Source organism: Nipponia nippon, unplaced genomic scaffold (genome assembly GCF_047370975.1).
Source record: "Nipponia nippon isolate SJK-2023a ecotype South Korea unplaced genomic scaffold, ASM4737097v1 scaffold_3, whole genome shotgun sequence".
In the NCBI taxonomy this organism is placed as follows: Eukaryota; Metazoa; Chordata; class Aves; order Pelecaniformes; family Threskiornithidae; genus Nipponia; species Nipponia nippon.
In genome coordinates, this window is record NW_028262347.1 from 58,414,888 (window position 1) to 58,434,003 (window position 19,116).

Below are 19,116 nucleotides of genomic sequence, written 5' to 3' on the forward strand. Positions count from 1 at the left end.
CATTGCACGGGGTGTGCTGACCCATTGCGGCAGGACGGTGCAGGACAAAGGCCGAGCTGAAGGGACATGGCATCAGGTTATTGATCGCTGAGGAGACCTTGAGCTTGGGTAAATAGATGTCCTCCTCTCTCCCCTCCTCCGTGCATGTGTGAGCTGGCTTGCCTAGGGGGTGTGGGCCAGGCCTCACAGGCAGCAGCAGGTTTCAAAGGTAGGTCTGCAGCTCTGGGGGAAACCCCGGTGCCTGCCATCAAATCTTCTAACAAAGAGGCTCTTCTACTGCTGCTTCCTGCCCTCCTCCCCCTACCACTCCGTCTGCGGTTCTTTGCTTGTGCCTGCTGTTTCTGAAGGGATGCTGTGATAACAGAGAAGTGCCCTTGCTCTCCTGGACCACCCAACGTGGTTCATTGGGGAGGAGATCCTCCCCAGGGGTTGCACAGAAAGCTGGCCCATGAGAAGCAAAGGAAGGCAGTTTGTGCTGCACCTGTTTGTACCATGTGCCTCTCTGGGAGGGTGCATTACAGCAAGCAGATGTGTGGCTGATTGTCCGAGTGCTGATGTTCACCAAGCTGGGTTTAACGTTTCAGAGTGAGTTACCTGGTGCTTATGTTCCTGCGAGCATGTTTCTGTGTTGCAAAGTAGCCTGGAGGCCTCAGGGCTCAGTAACTGGGGGAAAGCAAGGAGACTGAGAAGACTACTCACCCCTATTGCGTGAATGCTCCAGGGTACCCACGTGGGCCAAAATGGGTGCGAGGCCAACCAGCTCTTCCCACATCGGCAACAAGTCCCTCCTGTGCATTCATGCCCGCACAGTCACACTCACCACTGGGCGCGAAGGTGACTCACAGACACGTAGACATGGCACAGGCATTCCCCAAGACCTCTGTGCCCTCCCACACAGATGCCTTCACATCCCTTTCCTCTCCAGCCATAGAAACACAGAAAGCCTTTGGGGGCAGCTGTGCACTGGGTGATAGCAGAGGAAAGGAGAAGGAAGGCGGGTGAGATAGAGAACCAAGATTATCGTGGCTCTCTTGGGCAATGGCATTTCTTACCCTCAGAGCCTGGGGCTGACAGAGGAGGCGCTGGTCAGGACGAAGCAAAAGAAGCAGCCTGGGGCAGACGAGGGGCAACGGAAGCCAGAAGGTGTCCCCTGGCACAAGCAGAGGGTGGTGGAGGGCTGAACATTGTTCAGGTGCTCTCTCCTCACTAGCTCAGCTAGTGAGTCAGTATGGGCTTAGCCCTGGGACACATGGTCTGGTTGGAATGGCAAGGTTTGCTTACTTTTAGGGACCGAGAGCAAAATGGCACAGCAGGCAAATTGCAATTTCAGGTTCCCAGGTTGGGCTGTTGCGTGCAACTTCTGTGTGCATTTGAGGTCACGGATTTTCTTTTGCATTGATTTCTAGGTCAATAAAATACCAGTTTTAAAACCGTTCCCAGCCTAGGAGGACACCACTTTTGTCTCTGGAGAAATTCATTATTGTACTCATTTGTAGTTTTGGCAGAAGCAAAACCCAGGAAATGCCTTTGAAAATTGAGGGATTACCCAGGAGGCGTAGACAGGGCAGTGTCCTGGAAGTCTGTCTCCCACTGAATTAGGAGTTTTACTCACATTTGCAGTGAGCAAAGTCTTTGATGCTTAGCACACAGATCTCTTCGGGCTATAGATCTTGGGAGAGGAGCACAGAGATGGCAGAGCACCTCCAGAGACAGATGTAAAGGGATACAGAAAACCCAGCCTGACCATGGTGTGCTGTGTCACTAGATGCCCCTGATGGAGGCCGAGGAACAGGAGGAAGATGCCAGCTCCTTCTCAAAGGACGAATCGGAGACTAACCCACGTGACTGCCTCCGCTATGCGCCCCTCGGGATAGCCTTTCTTTTGCTGGCTGGAGCTGCTGCAGCAACCTGGTATTTCCTAGGTAAAAATTCAACATGTTTTGTCCCCACACAGGAGGTGGGTGGGGTGTAGTCAAGGCAATGCCCAGCCTAAAGCGCATTAGTGACTCTGGGTGATCTTTACAGACTCATACATAGGGGTAAACCCCTCTGTCCTACATATCAGCAAGGTAATCCAGTAGCATCTTCTCTTGGCAGACTACAGACCATGGCACCTGGAACCGGCCGTTCTGCAGTTTTACTCTGGCAGCCTCCAGGTCCTCAATCGCCAATACTCCCCAGACCTTGGGCAGGTGGAGTCCAGAGCCTTCTGGTTGGAGTCAGCTAAGCTCCAGGAGATGGTAAGGGCAATTTCATGACCAGAGCTGGCCCTGAGGCAGTTCAATGAGTAGAAAGAGAAAGAGGTCAGGTACCCCCATCCAAGTGACAGACTTGGTGGGTCTGTACAGGAAGAGGGATGCAATACAGGGGTGGCCATAGGTCCTTTTTCCACTATAACATTGTGCTGTAGTTATCAGATGACATTCTCGTTGCAGCTGAAGGAACTGATTCGTGCCACAGAGCTGGGTCGATATTACAACTCGAGCACAGTGTATGCCTTTGGGTGAGTAGCACCCAGAGCATTTTTGCTTGTTCGTGTGTGAAAGTTTCCAGTCACTTTTATTCTGGTTCCACTGAAAGCCGGCCATGATAAACTGCTGCGGTCCCCATTGTGAGCTCTAGGCTAGGCTGGGCAGTCCAGATCCAGAATGGTTCCAGCATGACAGAGCTGGGGATATTTTGATGTTCGTCTTCATCCAAGGTCACGATGAAAAGCCAAAACTGAGAAATTTTTCAGAGAGGCAAAAGTTCAAGAGAGAAAAAAAATTGACTGGAAAGAACTGAAAAAAAATCAGGGCTTCGCTTTCTCAGTAGAAACTAAGCAGCTGGAAATTAATTTCTCTAATTCAAGAAAGTCATTTTATGGCCTGATTCTAGGCACCAGAAGGGAGAGGCCAGAATGCACCATGGAAAAGGTATTCCAGCCAAGAAGCATAGTCCACGTGGGAATAGGGTAATAGTGGAATGGGACAGATGTGGGACTACAGCTTGGCAGGTCATCACAGTAGATCAAGAAAGCAGGAATAACTTCCGAACTGACGTACACATTTGCTTCTGATTTTTTTTCCATGGAAAACTACACCCCTCAATTTGTCCTTCAGCTAAAGAAAATTCCAATTTTGAGGCAACTCCTTTTTCAACTGGGGAAGGAAAAGTTTCACTTGCAATTCTTTCTCTAGCCTTTTACTGAACAAAGGTTTGTTTCAGCACCTCTTCCCCCTCCCCCAGACAATTTTCCCTGCCAGCTGGTTGAACAGAGCTTTCCCAGTCACAGCCTCTTCCAGCTTGAGCCTGCCCAGCACTAATGGCCTGTGGTAAGGTACTGAGTCATAAATCATCCACTTGTTGCCACTGGGAGGTGAGACAATGAAGTCTTGAGTGGTTTTTTTCAACCCCTGGTCAGTAGTAACCAAAGGTCATTTCTACCCGAAATGAGATTACTCAATAGACCAGTCTTGATTAATTATCACATTAATTTGACCACGTATGGTCATCACTAAAGCCAGATGGCATAAAATGGCTTCCTCCCCCAAAGGACTGAGCATTAACTATCACCATGGACATAGCAGCTCTCCTGCCCCACTCAGAGTGGTTCCTCTGGGTCACAGCAGTGAAATGGAAAGCCCACACAGATATGTCTGATTTGTGGAAAAACAGTGCGGTGTTAATCTCTGGAGTTTGTCTCTCCAGTGATTCTGGAGAGGAAGAGAGAGGATATTTAACATGCCATTTCTCTGTTAGGGAGGGGGCTCTGACCTTCTTCTTCTGGTTTGCCCTCCAAATCCCTGAGAGTCAGCAGAAGGAGGTGACTGCTGAGAGGGTAAACACAGTGCTCCACCAAGAGCTCTCCACCAGCTTCAACCGCTCTGGCAGCCTGTCCTACCAGACGGAGTACAGGGTCAACCCAGACTCGCTGGTTCTGCTGGGTAAGTACCAGCTGCTCAGCTATGGCCTGAGCAGTCAGAAATGCTCCAAGATTTATAAGGTGCTGAAGGGAGGCTAGGAGAAAAGGCCAGAAGTCACTACTGAAGGGCATAGGGGAAACCTGAAGAGGACAGGGAAAAAGTGAGGATCAGGAGACACAATTACATGTATTTCTTCCTGATAGAGGAGAACTGAAGTTTGATTTAAAAAGCATCCTTCCTTTGAAGGATTAAAGATTATTGGAGATACAGCTGACCATGACCAGCTAGGTAACTTTTTTTTTTCCTCCTCCTCCCATCAGCTTTGGCTTCTGTGGAGTAAGACCTTACACAGGTCATGACTTTGATCAGCTCAGCTCAAAAATAGCAAGCAATTAGGTTTCCTGCTTTCCTTTGGGAGATTATTCCAGGCTACTTGATTGAGAGAAGAACAAAGGCAACATACCTGAGTCACCACTGGTCTTCCTCTGAGAGAAAGCATTGTTGCCACTTCAGTTCTTGACATATGATTTTAAGGATAATTTATTGTTGCCCACAGTGAAGATCACAGCCTGTTTAAAAAGCCACCCCTACAGAACTGCTCTAAAATAGGTGTTAGATAAAGGACTAGGGAGGTGTCTGTATTCAATGCATCCAAGTCCAGTGGAATTTGTATTTGGTCTTTATAGCCAGACATAACTTTTCAGCCTGATCTGATCCCTCTTACAGAACCCCAAACTCCACAAGTTTTAAAATACATTGTGTTTCTTCTCTCCCCTTCGGACTCTCATTTCCAAGTTTCTTCTTCCCATGAAATGCTACATCTCCAAGTTTTTTTCCTCAGACCTGTTATCTTGCATTTTTCTAAGGTGAATCTTATTTTAATATATCCCACCCATATTTTCTTTAACTTTTCCCTCCACGTTTCAATTGTTTTGTTTTGAGGGTAATTTTTTTTCTGTCCCCAAAGAAAATATGATTTCCTCAAAATGATTTTCACTCCCTCATCCAGACCATCATGTTAAGATCTTATTCTGAAGCTGCATTAGCATCTCATGAAGACATCTCCTCCCGCAATTACCATTAGTCACTTACTTCTACTTATGATTTGTTTCCAGCATACCAGACCTTATGCTCAGCCAATTGAAATTAACTTTCTTAAGAAAGATATCATAAGATAATATGCTAAATGCTTCCAAGTCAGCCCATCTAGTGTTTTCCCTTTATTTATTCACTTCATAATGTAACTCATAAACAAATAAAAATGATGGTGCCATTCTTTTAGTGGTTCCCAGTTCCCTCTTATTCCCTTTCCATCTGTTTCACTGTTTTATTCATTTCAGCAGACCACACTTCTTTCTGTTTTGGAATTAACACACCAGTTGTAGTTTCTCCAGCGCCTTCTGCTTTCCCTAGTCCTCTCCGCCTCTCTCTCCAGTCAGAAGCACAGTCTAGCAACTAAGGCAAAAGCCAGAAACCTCTTATACTGCTGGGCCAGGGTCACCTCAAGCCAGTGACTTAACCTCTGGCTTCATTTGCTCTGTAAAATGAGAGTGAAAAAATAGCTAGCTAATAGCAAGTAAGTCATTAACACCTCATTGCTTTCCGACAGACTCATTTGCTGACCTGCTTAGCTCTGAATAAGTCTCTCTGCAGCCTGCCTTAAGACACAGAGCTGCAAACCATTGACTAGTGCAGGAACCTCTCCAATGTTTTATATTTACTAACAGCTACACTCACCCCAGGACACTAGCCTCCCCTTTCCCCCAAAGAGTTTCAGGACTTCCTTCTCCTTACAGGAACTCAATTTTATTACCTTCAGATGAAAGAGTACTTAATATCAGCTCAGCACATGTCCTTTCCTACAGCACATGAGCTTCTCTAGGAGCCTGCCTTATGCCTACAGGATCATCTTTTCCACAACATCTGTTTTTGGCATGACAAAACTGCTCAGCTCTCCCCACAGAATTGCAAGCTCTGCTTAGGAGCTACAAAAGACCAAAGCCCTGACCTAGGCAAGCCCCCAACAGCAATTCTCACACCCAATTGACCTCACGGTGCCTTTTATTTTGGCAATTATTCCCAGTAGCACCTGATCTCTGTCCACTCCCAGTTCAGCTGGGAGGCTGGAGCAAAGCCCAGCTCTCCTAAAAGTGTTGTCCACCCTGTGACTCTGTTTTGCACAGATCTGTAGTCCTTGCTGGCGGCTTTCTCTGCATCTTCCTTCTCCAGAGGTGGAGTCTATGACGATGTTAAGTAGCTCATCAACCAGTGGTCGTCAAAAGAGACCTCCTTCCCCACCTTCAGTAGCTCCCATGCTTTTCAGGGAGGGTTAGTTAAACTGGAAGGGGAGGGTTGAGCAGATGGTGGAGGTTCTGGGAAGTGAGATTGTGCCCTGTGGTGTGGCTGGCAGGGGAGGAGGATGGCTGCCTGAAGCAATGCCCAGCCCTCCTGGGAAGGGGAAGAGGTCCTGGAATAGCACATGAAAATGGGAAAGGAAAAAAGGCAGAGAAGCCCATGGTGGGCTGGAAAGTATGAACTGGGGCTGTTGGATTTGGAGCAGAGGCCAGAGAAATCTCCCAGAGAGGGAGTGGGGAAGGCATGACCGAAACAGGTCCCTGAGAGCAGACAGAGAAGTACCTGGAGGATGCCCCATGCCGAAGTTGCAAGTGAGCCATTTACAGAGGAAGGAAGGGAGTCATCGCTTGCCATGCTAGCATTCAGATACTACCAGTTTATCTTTTTGTTTATCTTCCTTTATATATTTCCTTTCTAACAGAATCCAGTGTGAAAGACATAGTAGTGCTGAAATCCACTCTGGGTAGGCTATCTTTTCCTTTCCTTTTGAGTTTGTGACTTTATGGGAGGGATTTTTACAGGGGACAGAAAATTTGTTGGCTTCCTGGAGTTGTAAATCCTGGGAAGGGGAGATGAGAACACTAGCAAGGGAGTACCAGTGCCGCTGCTTGGCCAGATCCAAACTACATGACACAGCTATGTGCTGGACTGCTCTGAGCATCCTGACACCTCTGCCCCAGTAGCACACTGCTGTGCAGAGATACCAGCTCCCAGGGGCAGTGCAGCCACCTTAGTAAAGTCTTGTTCCTGCCCTGATGAGTCCTGCCAAATAGCTTGGTATACTGGTACAACGGTGCTAATTCCAGGCCCCATAAAAACCTGGGGTGGGGGTTTCCTGCATGGCTCTGCACTGGATGTGGTGTCAGTCATTTAGGAGTCCATTGTCTTAGCGATATTTGAAGGTGCTTTTAGTTGTTTCAGGCAGTGTTGTAAGTGCTGTGGCTGGCAGCCTGCATTAGATATGATATTAGAAACTCACCTTTAAGCTGACCTTTACTCAAAAATCCTAGTCTGGAAGCCTGCTGAAACCTGGAAATCAGATGAAGGGATATAAAGCTGGTAAGAATATGGGGGCGAGAGGAGAAAGAGGTGAAAAAGAAAATTAAGCCAGTGGAAGATAACTGTGTTGTGCTGGTATTTAAAGCCTGAGGCAGTATTGGCTTAACCAAGGGAGAGGGGACAGTTCTTATAGAGAGAAACTGGGGCACTGGTACAAGGGGACCGGTGCCACTGCAACATATGTAGAAGTAAACTGAGATCACTGGGATGAGTCAGCCTTATCCTGAATAGAGCTCATGCTGATATCCCAAGTGACAATCCTATATCTTAATTTCCCTTACAACCACTCCTAAACCCCCCTTGCCTCCGTTTACATCACCCTGAGGTTTAAATGCCTGTATGTTTCCCCTGGATTCAGGTTGCTACAGGTACAGCTATGTCCAGGAGGATGACGTCCTAAGGCTGGAGGGCCCTGACTACCTGGCTTCCAGTTGTCTTTGGCACCTCCATGGCCTCAAGGGCTACATGATCAAGCTACGCCTGGAGTGGACTCTGCCGGACTGCAGGGACCGCCTGGCTATGTACGATGCAGCCGGGCCCCTGGAGAAACACCTCATCACCTCGTAGGTAGCTCCTGAGCAGGGCAAGCACGGCAGGGAAGCCGGGCAGGATGGCACGACACACCACAGCAGGGGAAGGTGTTAGACTACATCAGAGGAAATTCTCTTTGATGCAGAACCTGCCTCTTGCTGATCAGCTGAAGTCACTGATGTGGGATATCACACAGCCAGGCGTGCAGTCTGGGAGATTACAGCAGCACGAGCTGTCTCTCTGCTGGCCCTTTATTTGATTCAGTTAGTGCCTCACAGCAGGCGTGTGCTGTGGATAACATAGACCTCCATTGTCTCTTTCTTGTTCTTCTCTTTCATTTGTTTGTTGCTTGTTTCACTCCCATCCTTTTATCTCTTTCCACTCAGGATCTATGGCTGCAGCCGGCAGGAGCCCGTTGTGGAAGTCCTTTCATCAGGCCCTGTCATGTCCATTGTGTGGAAGAAAGCCATGTACAGCTACTATGACCCCTTCATCCTCTCAGCGCAGGTGGTGCCCCTCAAAGGTGAGGAAGGGTGGAGGAGGAGGGGCATAGATACAGGAAAGAGACAGGTTATATCAGAAGTGCTCCATTCCCATTAGGGGCAGAATTCATTCGGGATTGCAAGGGTAGAGGTGGTCAGTAAGAAGCAGGTTAGATGTTGCTCCCTCAACTGGACTCATACATTAGCATCTGGCTTGAGTCTTTACAGCTCAGGCTCTGCCTGCCAGAGTGGTTGTGATACTTTAGGAGCAAGCCCAAGGTCTCGTGCATGGACAGAGCAGATGTGGCCCGGACATCATGCCCAGATGCACTCGCAGTTAAATGTCAATTCAATATAAGACTCTAAAGCAACAATATACTTTACCATTACCCTTCTCTGAACAAGAGGAGGAAGCTACAAGTCTTGCCAGCTAGAAATGGCCCCTTGAGGGGGGATGGTGGAACACCCCAGTCACCTTTAGCATCAGATCTTAGAGCCCCTTTTCTCCCTTCCTACAACGGGATGAGTACGTAGCATCCCCAGGCTGAGGTTGAGCTGATGGGTAGCAGGGCTTTGAATGTCTGCATTTACAGCCTGCGAAGTGAATATAACTCTGCGGGAAGGCCTGGAGCAGCAGGGGAAGATCGGCACCCCACACTACCCCAGTTACTACTCACCCAACACGCAATGCACCTGGCACATGACGGTAAGAGCCAGCTCCCACAAGAGCATCCACCCCATCCCTGAAACCCACACGGCACTCCTCACATTAGGGGGAGTACAGAAGCGGTCTCATCATAGAAGCAAGCCTAGCTTCCACATAACGTGTGTTTCTGAAGGGGAAGGAGTCTAATATTGCATGCCAGAGCAGAGATGCCATAGACAAGGAGGAATCTGAAATCTGGTTTCCAGAGGAGTTCTTCAAGTCAGAACCAGATTGCTAGAAATTGCTAGGAATTAACATGCTTTGAGACAAGCAGCAGAGCCATCCTGGGCTGCGGCATGGCCCCAGTTTAGATGGTGCTTCCTTCTGTCTTGCAATGTGTTAATTGGCAGCTCTCCTCTTCACATCTACCCTGCTTGTTTCTGTCGCGTGGAGTGGGGTGCAGCACTCATAGGAGCCATCTCCATTCTGCTCTGGACCCTCTTGCCTGCAGGTCCCATCCCTCAGCTATGGGATCACCCTGTGGTTCGATGCCTACGCACTCAGCAGACAGAAGCATGACCTGCCCTGTACCCAAGGCCAGTGGATAATTCAGAACAGAAGGTGTGTGCTCTGGTCCTGGTTTCTGTCTCTCACTTCCCACCTGGGATTAAACTGGTGTTAAACCTCTGCAGGTTCCCTGCTCACTTCAGCCATCAGGTCTGAGGAAGGAGAGCCCATCACCACATGCAGCGGCCACTGTTTGCACTGGTGCCTCTTGCTTGTCTACTTCTCTTTCAGCCTCTCTTGTTTGCAGGCTCCCCAGTGAGCACATTTCTTACAGATTTGCTTCAAGCTACCAACCTGCCTTCTCTGTCTTGCTGTTTGCATCAGGCTTCCTAGTTTTCTCCTGTGTGTGTAACCTTGGTGTCCTCCCACGTCTCCTGTGTTTGCAAATCTGCCTGTCACCACCTCTGCGATATTATCTGCGTGTGCCATTGCCCCGCATCCACCTCCGTACAGATCTTCCGCCTAGCTCCATATCCTCCTGCTTTGACTACAGCCACCTCCCCCTGCGGGACTTCCCAAAATCATCACCCATATGGAGCTGGGGCTGCTGCCCACCACTGCCCAGGTGCAAAGGACCAAGAGCTGCTGTGCTCCCATCTCCTCAAAGCAGGCTCCGAGCTGGATGGCTTTTGTTTTTCCTCCCACTTACTGCAAAATTGCCCCTTTCCCTCCAAAACCTCCCCCAGCCCATCTCATTAACTTCCTCTCCACTGTTCCTGTGGGGGTAACTTCTTTTCTTCTGAAGGGTCTGATCCAGAGGCTACATTCCCCTGGCTTAGGATTTTCACTTTTTCTCTCCCTGTTCTCCTCTCTTAAACTGTCAGCACCACAGTTTCTACAACGTGGCTTCTTCGGGAAGATAAACGTAAGAACTGAATTGCTTTGTGTGGCCTGAATTCAGCACTTGTCAAGAAAGTGGGAAATGTCCAAAGATAGTAGGGTCAGTCTGGACTCGCACATGGCCTAAAGGCAGAACTGGGTCACCACATGCATAGACTCTTTTCGTCCTGTTCGTCGGGCCTAATTTTGCCCTGTTCCCCCTAGTTATTCGGTGCTGAATATCAAGGCCGTTCCAGTTGTTTCCTCTCTCTCTGCATCAGTTCCCACCACAGCATTCATGTGTGGTGGTGTTTTCATCCCTATTTGTCTCTGGGGCTTCTTCACCTCACTTCTTCAGCCATTTTGGGGGAGTCCCTAGGTTAGTTATGCCGCCTTGCACACAGAGAGGACCCCTTGTTTCACTAAGGTTACTCCCTCCTCATCCTGGCCTTGCTCAGTCACCAAGATGTGACCAGGCAAAGCAAGATCCAGTGTCAGCTCTCCTGCGTGTTGGCAGGGTACGAGTTTAAATCACAGCCTTTTCCCATTGATCCTTCATAATCTCATGACATATTGAAGGCATTTTGCCTTCCTGGCTTCCCACACACACCCACTCTGTGTGGCCCCTTCTCACCCCAGCCCCACTGAACCCCCTTGCCCCACTTTGTTGTATTATCCTCCCTCCTTGCCCGGGACATCGCGCCTGTGTTTGCCCCTCAGGTTGTGTGGCCTGCGGACCCTGCAAGCCTATGCCGAGCGGATCCCAGTCACATCCTCGGCTGACATCACCATCGCCTTCACCTCGCAGATCTCCTTAACAGGCCCTGGTGTACAGGCAGCTTACAGCCTGTACAACCTATCTGACCGTAAGTTGAGGCTCCTTGTTCCTTCTTGGGGTGGTGGGGTCCCAGCTGGCTACCAGCAGCCCTTGTGCGCTTGACTTGTGTTAGGAAAAACACAAGACACATCCCGTGAGCCTTAAGTGCCGTTTGCCCTTCAGGCACATGTTCACAAATGTGGTGATGCACAAACCCCTGATTTGCCAAAAAGAAGAGGCATTTACGTGCAAAGCTGCTTCTGCACATGTGGCCCTGCCTCATGTTGTCAGAGCATCCATGCGCCGCAGCCCAGATTCAGAGAGTTGCCTGCAGGCTCACCCCTGTGCCCACATCATGGACTGGCCTTGGGAATTCAATGAGAGACCATCTCTGATTTGAAGTGACTTTTATTTCAATTATAAGGGCTCTTAGAGAGAGCTGTTTCCTGCTCACCTTGGAATCCGTGCAAGTGCGAGACGAATAAAACCGCACACAAATATGCATACACACATATGCAAATGCACACCCACAGTTGTCTTTCCAAGGTTTCTCCATCTCCCTCCTAAAGAGTGCCTGTATCGTATACCAGTCCCCAATATGTGCACCTGCCAACACGTGTCTAACACCAACCCCTTCAAGGCCCTGACCAAGTTTTAATAACAACTCCAAAGAACCCATTGCAGCTTTTCCACAGCATTCAGGAGTCATGAAACAGTGCTAAAGCAGAGGCATAGCATGCCAGGCGGGTGGCTCTCTTGGCTCTTGCCCATTGATACAATGGGAAGCAAGCAAAGAGCCCTCCTTCCCCTGGTGCATAGCCTGTCTCCATTTGCCCTTGTTCAGAGCGGATGACATGGCAGGTTTGGGGGAGCGCAGCGAGTGCGGCCAGCATGCTGCTGCAGCACACGTGTGGTCAGGAAAGTGTGCAGCTCCACTCTCCACTTTCAAGCCACGGTGCTCTGCTGCAAGGAGGTTTCCAGTCACTGGGGACTAACTACTCTCTGGTGGTTTCACAGCCTGTCCCGGGGAGTTCCTGTGTTCGGTGAACGGCTTGTGCGTCCCAGCCTGTGATGGGATCAAAGATTGCCCCAATGGGCTAGATGAGAGAAATTGTGGTGAGTGATATCTTCTCTGCGTTGGTCCCTGGTCTCAGCAGGACACAGCCCCTTGCTCCTCCAAAGGCAGGGAGAGATGGGGAGGATTCAGCTGGCCTGGGTGCAGCCTTGTACCTCCCCTCCAGGACCTTAAACCTCTGCATCCACAAAAGCCTCATCCGACTGCCAGGTGGCTTCAGCCTGCTTGGGAAGAAGCAACAACACTTCTTGCTCCTGTGGATCACACAGTCTTCCCGGGAGAAACCTCTGATACCCATGCACCAAAAGCTCCAGGCAGCCTGAGGGAAGGCCCCTGCCCAAGCTGTCCCCCACCGTGTCCTGCTTTCCCCCCACCCAGGCCTGATGATCAAGCTCAGTCCTGGCCTACAGCCCCTTCTGCTGTCATACCACTCAGCATCCCCCTCCCCGCGCTCCCACCTTGCCCACACCTCCCCAAGCCCACCCGCTGCTCTGCTCTCTCCCCTCTCCCCCCAGGCTGTTCGTGACTCTTGATCTGTACAGATCCTCACCCATATGTTGTGCCCCAGTTTGGAAGCATCTAAGTCCTCGATCAGCCATCAGCTCTTCATGCCAACAGCAATTAGTGCTGATGCAGACACTGTCTCCAGCATCCCAGGAGTCCTGCAAAGCCCCATTCTCATAGGAACAGCTATTCTGGCTCAGGCATGACACCTAATTCATCTACTCTCCCATCCCTGGTGTGAGGCGAGGGGCTCATTACATTGCTGCTACCACTGATTTTTCATTAGTTGTCCCCTACAGCTGTTTTTTCACAGAGAGAAAGATCCCTGAACCACTGGAGACAGTGGCCAGTTCTGAAAGATTCAAAGGAGGGTATAGAAAAGTCTAAAGTAAAAGGAAGAAGAAATTTTTCTCAAAGAAGTTTCAATTCAGTGCTGGAAGTGTGGGAGTTCTCACAGGATCACCGAGGTTGGGTTTTGTATTGTCTGCAGTCTTGTTGAGGGTGCACTCTGTCCCCTCATCCAGCTCTCTGACATCAGGGCTTGCTTGCTTTCTTCCCTCATACAGACAAGCATACATATGCATCCTTATGAATATCTAATCCTTTCTTGAATACTGTTAGCTTTTTGGACCCAGGGATATCTTGTATCATTCAGTTCCACAGGTTAACACAGACCAAAAGACTGAACAAAAAAAGTATTTGTTTCTTAGTGTTTTCAAACACCTCTTTGTATTTGAAAAAGAAAATAGAAACATTGTGATTTCCTTCCTTTCTTACACTCCTGCCACTGTTGCATCCTTGCTTATTCACTCCATGTCTGTATGGAACAACCCCTGTCTTTAAAATCAATGTTCACATTGCCTGAGACCCCCAGTCATCTGGAAGCCCCACACTAATTACTGAAGAAATTGTAGTCAATTGCAGTAAGAAAATTCCCAGGAGGTACTGGCCCATACACACAAACACAGGACAAGGGGACAGTTCCTGCTATGAAAATGTATAATCAGAAGTCAAACTCTGTGATGGGTAGGCACCTTAGGCCCACCTCCATCCTGAGCAGCTCTCAGAGCTCATGGATATCAAGGAATTCATCATCTTTCAGGACTTACCTGTCAGAGAGCAAGAGGAGCAGCTGCTCTGTAGGGGGAAGGTGACCCATGAGCTGAGGGTGACAGCAAGGCAGGAGGAACAGTGACCTCACCAGACAGGATGCGGTCCTGCAGAACCTGAACAAGGCAAGCAGACCAGGTCTGGTGATGGTAACCTGGGGTCAACCAAGAGTCCAGTGACTGCAAGACAAGTCCATGGTGATGAGGCAGGTCCGAGGCCAAGCCAAGAAATCAAGGAAAGTTAAGGAAGCATCAGCAAGGTATAAGACAAGGTGCAGGCATGCCTACAACGTAGATCAGGCAAAGGCCAATAGCAAGGACCTCAGATTAAATGCAACTCCTGAGCAAAAGGGGGCCAGGCTCCTGCTTTTCATGGCAGTCTGTTTCAAGATTACACAGTTGCACTATACCAGAGCTGGTCTTAAGCACAGGCTGCCAAAACCTTATCAGGTGGGGGAAGAGATTGCGGAGCCTACTGGTGCACTTAGGGCCCTGATCTCACACCCGACACCTTGTCTTGCACGCCTCATTCCCACGCACTTTCTTCCCATGCAGTGTGCCCTGCAAAGTTCCAGTGCCGCGAGGACAGCACTTGCATCGAGTTCAGCAGGGTCTGCAATCAGCAGCTGGACTGTGTCAATGGGAGCGATGAGGAGCAATGCAGTGAAGGTAGGAAGGGGATGGTGCTGGGCTGACAAATGCTTCCCCTATGCTTGAGCCAAGGCTGTTGGTAGCATACTTCCCTCTTATGAGGTAAGGGCACCACCTGGGAGTTAACGTGCCTGACCTGCTCATAACGTTTGCTCTGTAGCGGACCAAGCTTGCTCAGGAAATTCCCTGTCATCATTTATGGAGTTCCCCCAAGCTCTCTGCTGCCTTTTTTCCCCCACTCAAAGGACTTCAGGCTGTGTTGCAACTTGCCACCCTCCCTCAGCCCTGGCTGCCCTTCCTCTTCGCAGGGGTCCCCTGTGGTCCTTTCACCTACCGCTGTGAAGATGGGACCTGTGTGAGGAAACCCAACCCCCTGTGTGACACCACTGCAGACTGCAAGGACCTGTCCGACGAGAAGCGCTGTGGTGAGGAAATGCTCAGGTGCACGTCAGCCAGGCAGGTACAGGATGCCACATAGCTGCAAGTTGCCCCCTTTTCCCCCTGCCACCCCAGCATAAGCACCCACCCTCCCTTGTTCCACCACCTTTTCCCTACCCCAGCCCTACGGCCGCAATGCCACAGCTCCATCCTGCAGTGGCAGCAGCAACAAGCCAGCTCTCTGTGCTGAGCTGCCAGGACGTGTTGTCTTCTCTTTGGACAGCTGCTCCCCATCTCCTTCAGGCAGAGGCATCAGGCCAGATAGACGTGTCTCACAGGGCAGGTCCTACCCACAGGTGACCTGTTGGACCACTGTTCTGGTTTATGTGAAGTAATGCCATCCTACAAGGCTCCAGCCAGAGAAATCACCCATGACTGCATGGTCACTGGCAGGGAGAGAGCTCGTGTTTTGATTTCCCTGCTTGGTGTTTCTGGCGCCTCAGTGGGCAACAAAAGGGAATGGCTGCAAGGATTCCCCGACAGGACAGCAGGTAGCACAGGCAGCATGCTGCCCCGAAGGCATCCCCAGGCTGCAGCTGGAGGTGGGGTAAGGCTGTGCAGGCATCAGTGGGGACATGCACTTGGAGGGAGTGCTCGCTAGACCTGTCCTGGGCAGTACATAAAACATCTGCTGGCTGGGTAAGGCAAGGGATTAGAGGTCAAACTCTTCAGTCAATTAAGTAGGAAAGAAAGGGCAGGCACAGTATATCACGTTCCCTTCCTCCTCTGAAGTACCTGCTGTGTCTCCTCCTCCTCAGACTGTGGGCTGCAAGCCCCTCTCAGCAGGATCGTGGGTGGTGCAAATTCTGTGGAAGGGGAATGGCCGTGGCAGGCCAGCCTGCAAGTTCGGGGACGCCACATTTGCGGGGGAACACTCATTGCTGACCGTTGGGTGGTCTCAGCTGCGCACTGCTTCCAGGATGAGAGGTAAATGGAGAGGGGAGGGTGCTGGACAGGAGAAGGATTTGCATCGCTTTCCATGTCACACATGATGGGAGGATCATCTGGCTTATTAAGATGTCGCAGGGCAGCTGCACCATTCATCTGGCACCCGTGCCATGCTTCCCTGTGGCTTGGAGCTGGAGAAAGGGGTATGGATACACACACGAGTATGTGGGTGTGCATGCAGGGAAAAAAAGGGAAGTGCTGGGATTCACAGAGCAGTTTTGAGAGGGCAATGGCAGTGGAACACAATTCACAGCTCCACCTTTGCTTTGGCTCTGGCTTGTCCCCATGCTGTCACAACCATGAAGGCATCAGCATGTGCTAGCATGGGGCCAGGATAGCATTACCTGTGGAAGCTGCTGTTTGGGTCCCATGATGCCCGTCTCCAGGGCATGCCCTTTCAGGGGGAAGCACGGTCTCTCCCCCAGTTCCTTCCACCCAGTGTACGTACCACAACAGCGGCAGTAACATGCAGATCAGGAGGGGTCACTCATTCCTGCTAACTGGGAAGAAGTGAGGAGGAGGAAGGTCCACAGCTGTGCTGGGTGACAGGGCGGGGTGGGGGAAGGAGTGTGCACCCTCAGGCCCAGTCTCCACCTCCTCCAAACTCCCCTTTTCCTCCACCAGTGAGCCAGTGGGGATCCTCCACCTCCCCAGCTACTACTTCTGTATTTCCCTGGCTGCCCTTCCCTCCTGATGCCATGTGAGCTTGGGGAGGAGGAGGAGCTGCTGGTCATCCTTCATATGGTATCACTAGCCTTGGTAGGACTGAGGCTATGTGTGTGAGTGTCTGCCCAAAGCTGGTCCCACTGTACAGGCATGTCAAGGCATCAAAGAGATGTCCCTCCTAGTTTCTTGAAATGAGTAGCCAAAAAACAATCTCTGAAGAAGATGATCATCTATATCAGAGACTACTCAAAAGACTGCGACAGAAGCAGCCAGGCTCTGCCCATACTTCTCTGTTCATGTGATGAGTTATCTTCTCTGCTGCATCCTACAGACTGGCCTCCGCCTCCATCTGGACCGTTTACTTGGGTAAATATTTCCAAAACACCACCGGCCACACAGAGGTGTCCTTCAAGGTGATCCGCCTCTTCCTTCACCCTTATTACGAGGAGGACAGCCATGATTATGATGTGGCCCTGCTCCAGCTGGACCATCCTGTGATAATCTCGTCCTTAATCCAGCCCATCTGCTTGCCTGCTCCTTCTCACCTCTTTGAGCCTGGCCTTCATTGCTGGATCACTGGCTGGGGAGCCCTCAAGGAAGGTGGTAGGTGCAAGGTCTTTGCTGGTGGTCTACTGTAGCAGAGCCAAGGTGGAAACATAGGTTCAGATGTGGGGTAGGCAGAATAGACTTCTGTTCACCCCAAAGCATTAAGCCTCCTTCACCCTCTTTGATTTTGGGTCACAGGTTGGTGAAAGTTACCTGTATGAGTGCCTTGAGACCACATTCAGAGAGGCAGGCGTGAGAGTCTGGTAAGCTATATGGGGACAGCACATATTCCTTCATACAAAGACTAGAATAGCCCTTCAGGAATTAGGGGTCTGACCAGGGACTATTCAGCCACGGCCACAGCGTGGAGCAGCCCCAGACCCAAAGCCCAACCCCATGCCTGCGTAGACAGGTGGGCTCCTGTTGGGTCATTTCCCAGGGACAGAGCCTGACCAGAGAGAGTAGAGATGAAAAAGTGCTTTTCATCAAACCAGGACTAGGTCTCCTGGGGACACCTGTCTGTGGCCCCTGCAGCAATATTTTCCCCATGCCAAAGACCCTAGGACCTGGGTGCCCCCAAAAACACCTGCACTAATAAATTCAATGGGAGCAGTGCAGGGTCTGAGTGCTGTCCCCTGAGGATCACACTGTGTAATTGTCAGCATGAGCCCTGGTACCATTTTGGCCACATAACGCCCACACACTGCTGGGGAACAGCATGGGCCAAGACCTGTTCCCATGAGGTGGTATGGATGAGTCCATTCTGTTTTGTGAGGAAGAATTTAGCTGTATGGGCATGACCCCTAATGTTCCCTCCCCATAGGGCCAAAAAACAGGTCCAGGCTGTTCTCTGGTAGTGCATGGCACAGGAATATAGATGTGATCACCCAGGTGAGCTTAGTGCCTTCACTCACACTCATGTGCTTGCTCCAGTTGCTTCCTAAATGGAAACACTCAGAGGTCTATCCAGAAGTGGACGCTTCTGGTTTGCATACTTAGTCAGAAGAACTTAACAACCATTTCAATGAGAAGCAAATCCAAAACTCTAACGTCTCAGAGGTTTCCCCAAACGAGAATCCCCCTTGTCCCAAAAGCTGAAGTGCCCACAACATATCCCTGTAGGGAAAGGGACTGCAGGGGAATGTTACTCCCTCCATGCAAGTGAAGTGCTCTGCTGAAAGTCAGCGACTGCAATGCCAGCAGAGAGCAGAACAGTAATTCAGATGGCAGCTTTCAGCATGCAGTGAGATGGGCATGGGCTGGGGGATCATGGTAACTGGTGGAAAGCTCCACCATTACTCACCTGCACTGTTTTTGGTGCTCTACCCCTCAGGGCACATCAGCAATGTTCTACAGAAGGTGGACGTGCAGCTCATCCAGCAGGACATATGCAGTGAGGCCTATCACTACATGATTTCTCCCAGGATGCTGTGTGCTGGGTACCAGAAGGGCAAGAAAGATGCCTGCCAGGTGAATGACAAGTTGTGGGATCAGGGTTGACTACCAGAGGTGGGGCGTGTCCCAAGTCTCCCAAATGCACTCCATAGCCTGAAACAAGGGTGAAAAGACCATAAAATGCCTGACTCCTCCAACCCTTCCTTGGGTCTAAGTGGCCAACAACAGCTCTGAGGACCACTTCTTCCCAGCATCTTTGCCTTAGACAGGATCCAAATACACTTAAACTTCTCCTTTTCTCATTTCAGCTCATTCTCCACTCTTTATCTCCCACTTCCAAGTCTACATCAGTCTCTTCCCCGCTCAGCCTCATTAGCATCTGTCACACACAGTAACCTGTCTGTTCCTTCATTACTATCAATCTCAAGGAATTCCTCTGTCTCCCATCCCTCCTGGTATCCAGTTAATTTCCACCAGTTTCCTTGCTCTCCATATATTTGGAAATGCCACATGGAGCAGAAGGAAACAATAGAGATGTCAGCTTCTTGGGAGCTGGCTAAGGGGGAGGAATTTGCATGATGAAGGAATGCAACAATGGGTCAG

General features: G+C 50.2%; 2 protein-coding genes across 2 annotated transcripts in view; one reads left to right on the forward strand and one right to left on the reverse strand.

Moving 5' to 3' along the window:
• Nucleotides 1–19,116, forward strand: part of TMPRSS6 (transmembrane serine protease 6) — a 19,456-nt gene continuing 340 nt past the window's right edge. The window contains exons 1-17 of the mRNA XM_087763876.1: nt 1–108; nt 1,766–1,922; nt 2,098–2,240; nt 2,436–2,503; nt 3,742–3,926; nt 6,682–6,723; nt 7,678–7,882; nt 8,237–8,373; nt 8,926–9,038; nt 9,490–9,599; nt 11,085–11,230; nt 12,199–12,297; nt 14,425–14,538; nt 14,829–14,945; nt 15,717–15,885; nt 16,904–17,175; nt 18,452–18,588. Coding sequence (XP_087620002.1) covers nt 1,766–1,922; nt 2,098–2,240; nt 2,436–2,503; nt 3,742–3,926; nt 6,682–6,723; nt 7,678–7,882; nt 8,237–8,373; nt 8,926–9,038; nt 9,490–9,599; nt 11,085–11,230; nt 12,199–12,297; nt 14,425–14,538; nt 14,829–14,945; nt 15,717–15,885; nt 16,904–17,175; nt 18,452–18,588 — 2,214 coding nt within the window. The 5' untranslated portion in view covers nt 1–108. The remainder of the gene's footprint in view (nt 109–1,765; nt 1,923–2,097; nt 2,241–2,435; nt 2,504–3,741; nt 3,927–6,681; nt 6,724–7,677; nt 7,883–8,236; nt 8,374–8,925; nt 9,039–9,489; nt 9,600–11,084; nt 11,231–12,198; nt 12,298–14,424; nt 14,539–14,828; nt 14,946–15,716; nt 15,886–16,903; nt 17,176–18,451; nt 18,589–19,116) is intronic.
• KCTD17 (potassium channel tetramerization domain containing 17) overlaps nt 16,783–19,116 on the reverse strand; it is a 12,169-nt gene continuing 9,835 nt past the window's right edge. The window contains exons 6-8 of the transcript XR_015706194.1: nt 18,422–18,666; nt 17,118–17,204; nt 16,783–17,007 (exon numbers count right to left, since the gene is read on the reverse strand). The gene's annotated coding sequence lies outside the window, so the exon portion shown is untranslated. The remainder of the gene's footprint in view (nt 17,008–17,117; nt 17,205–18,421; nt 18,667–19,116) is intronic.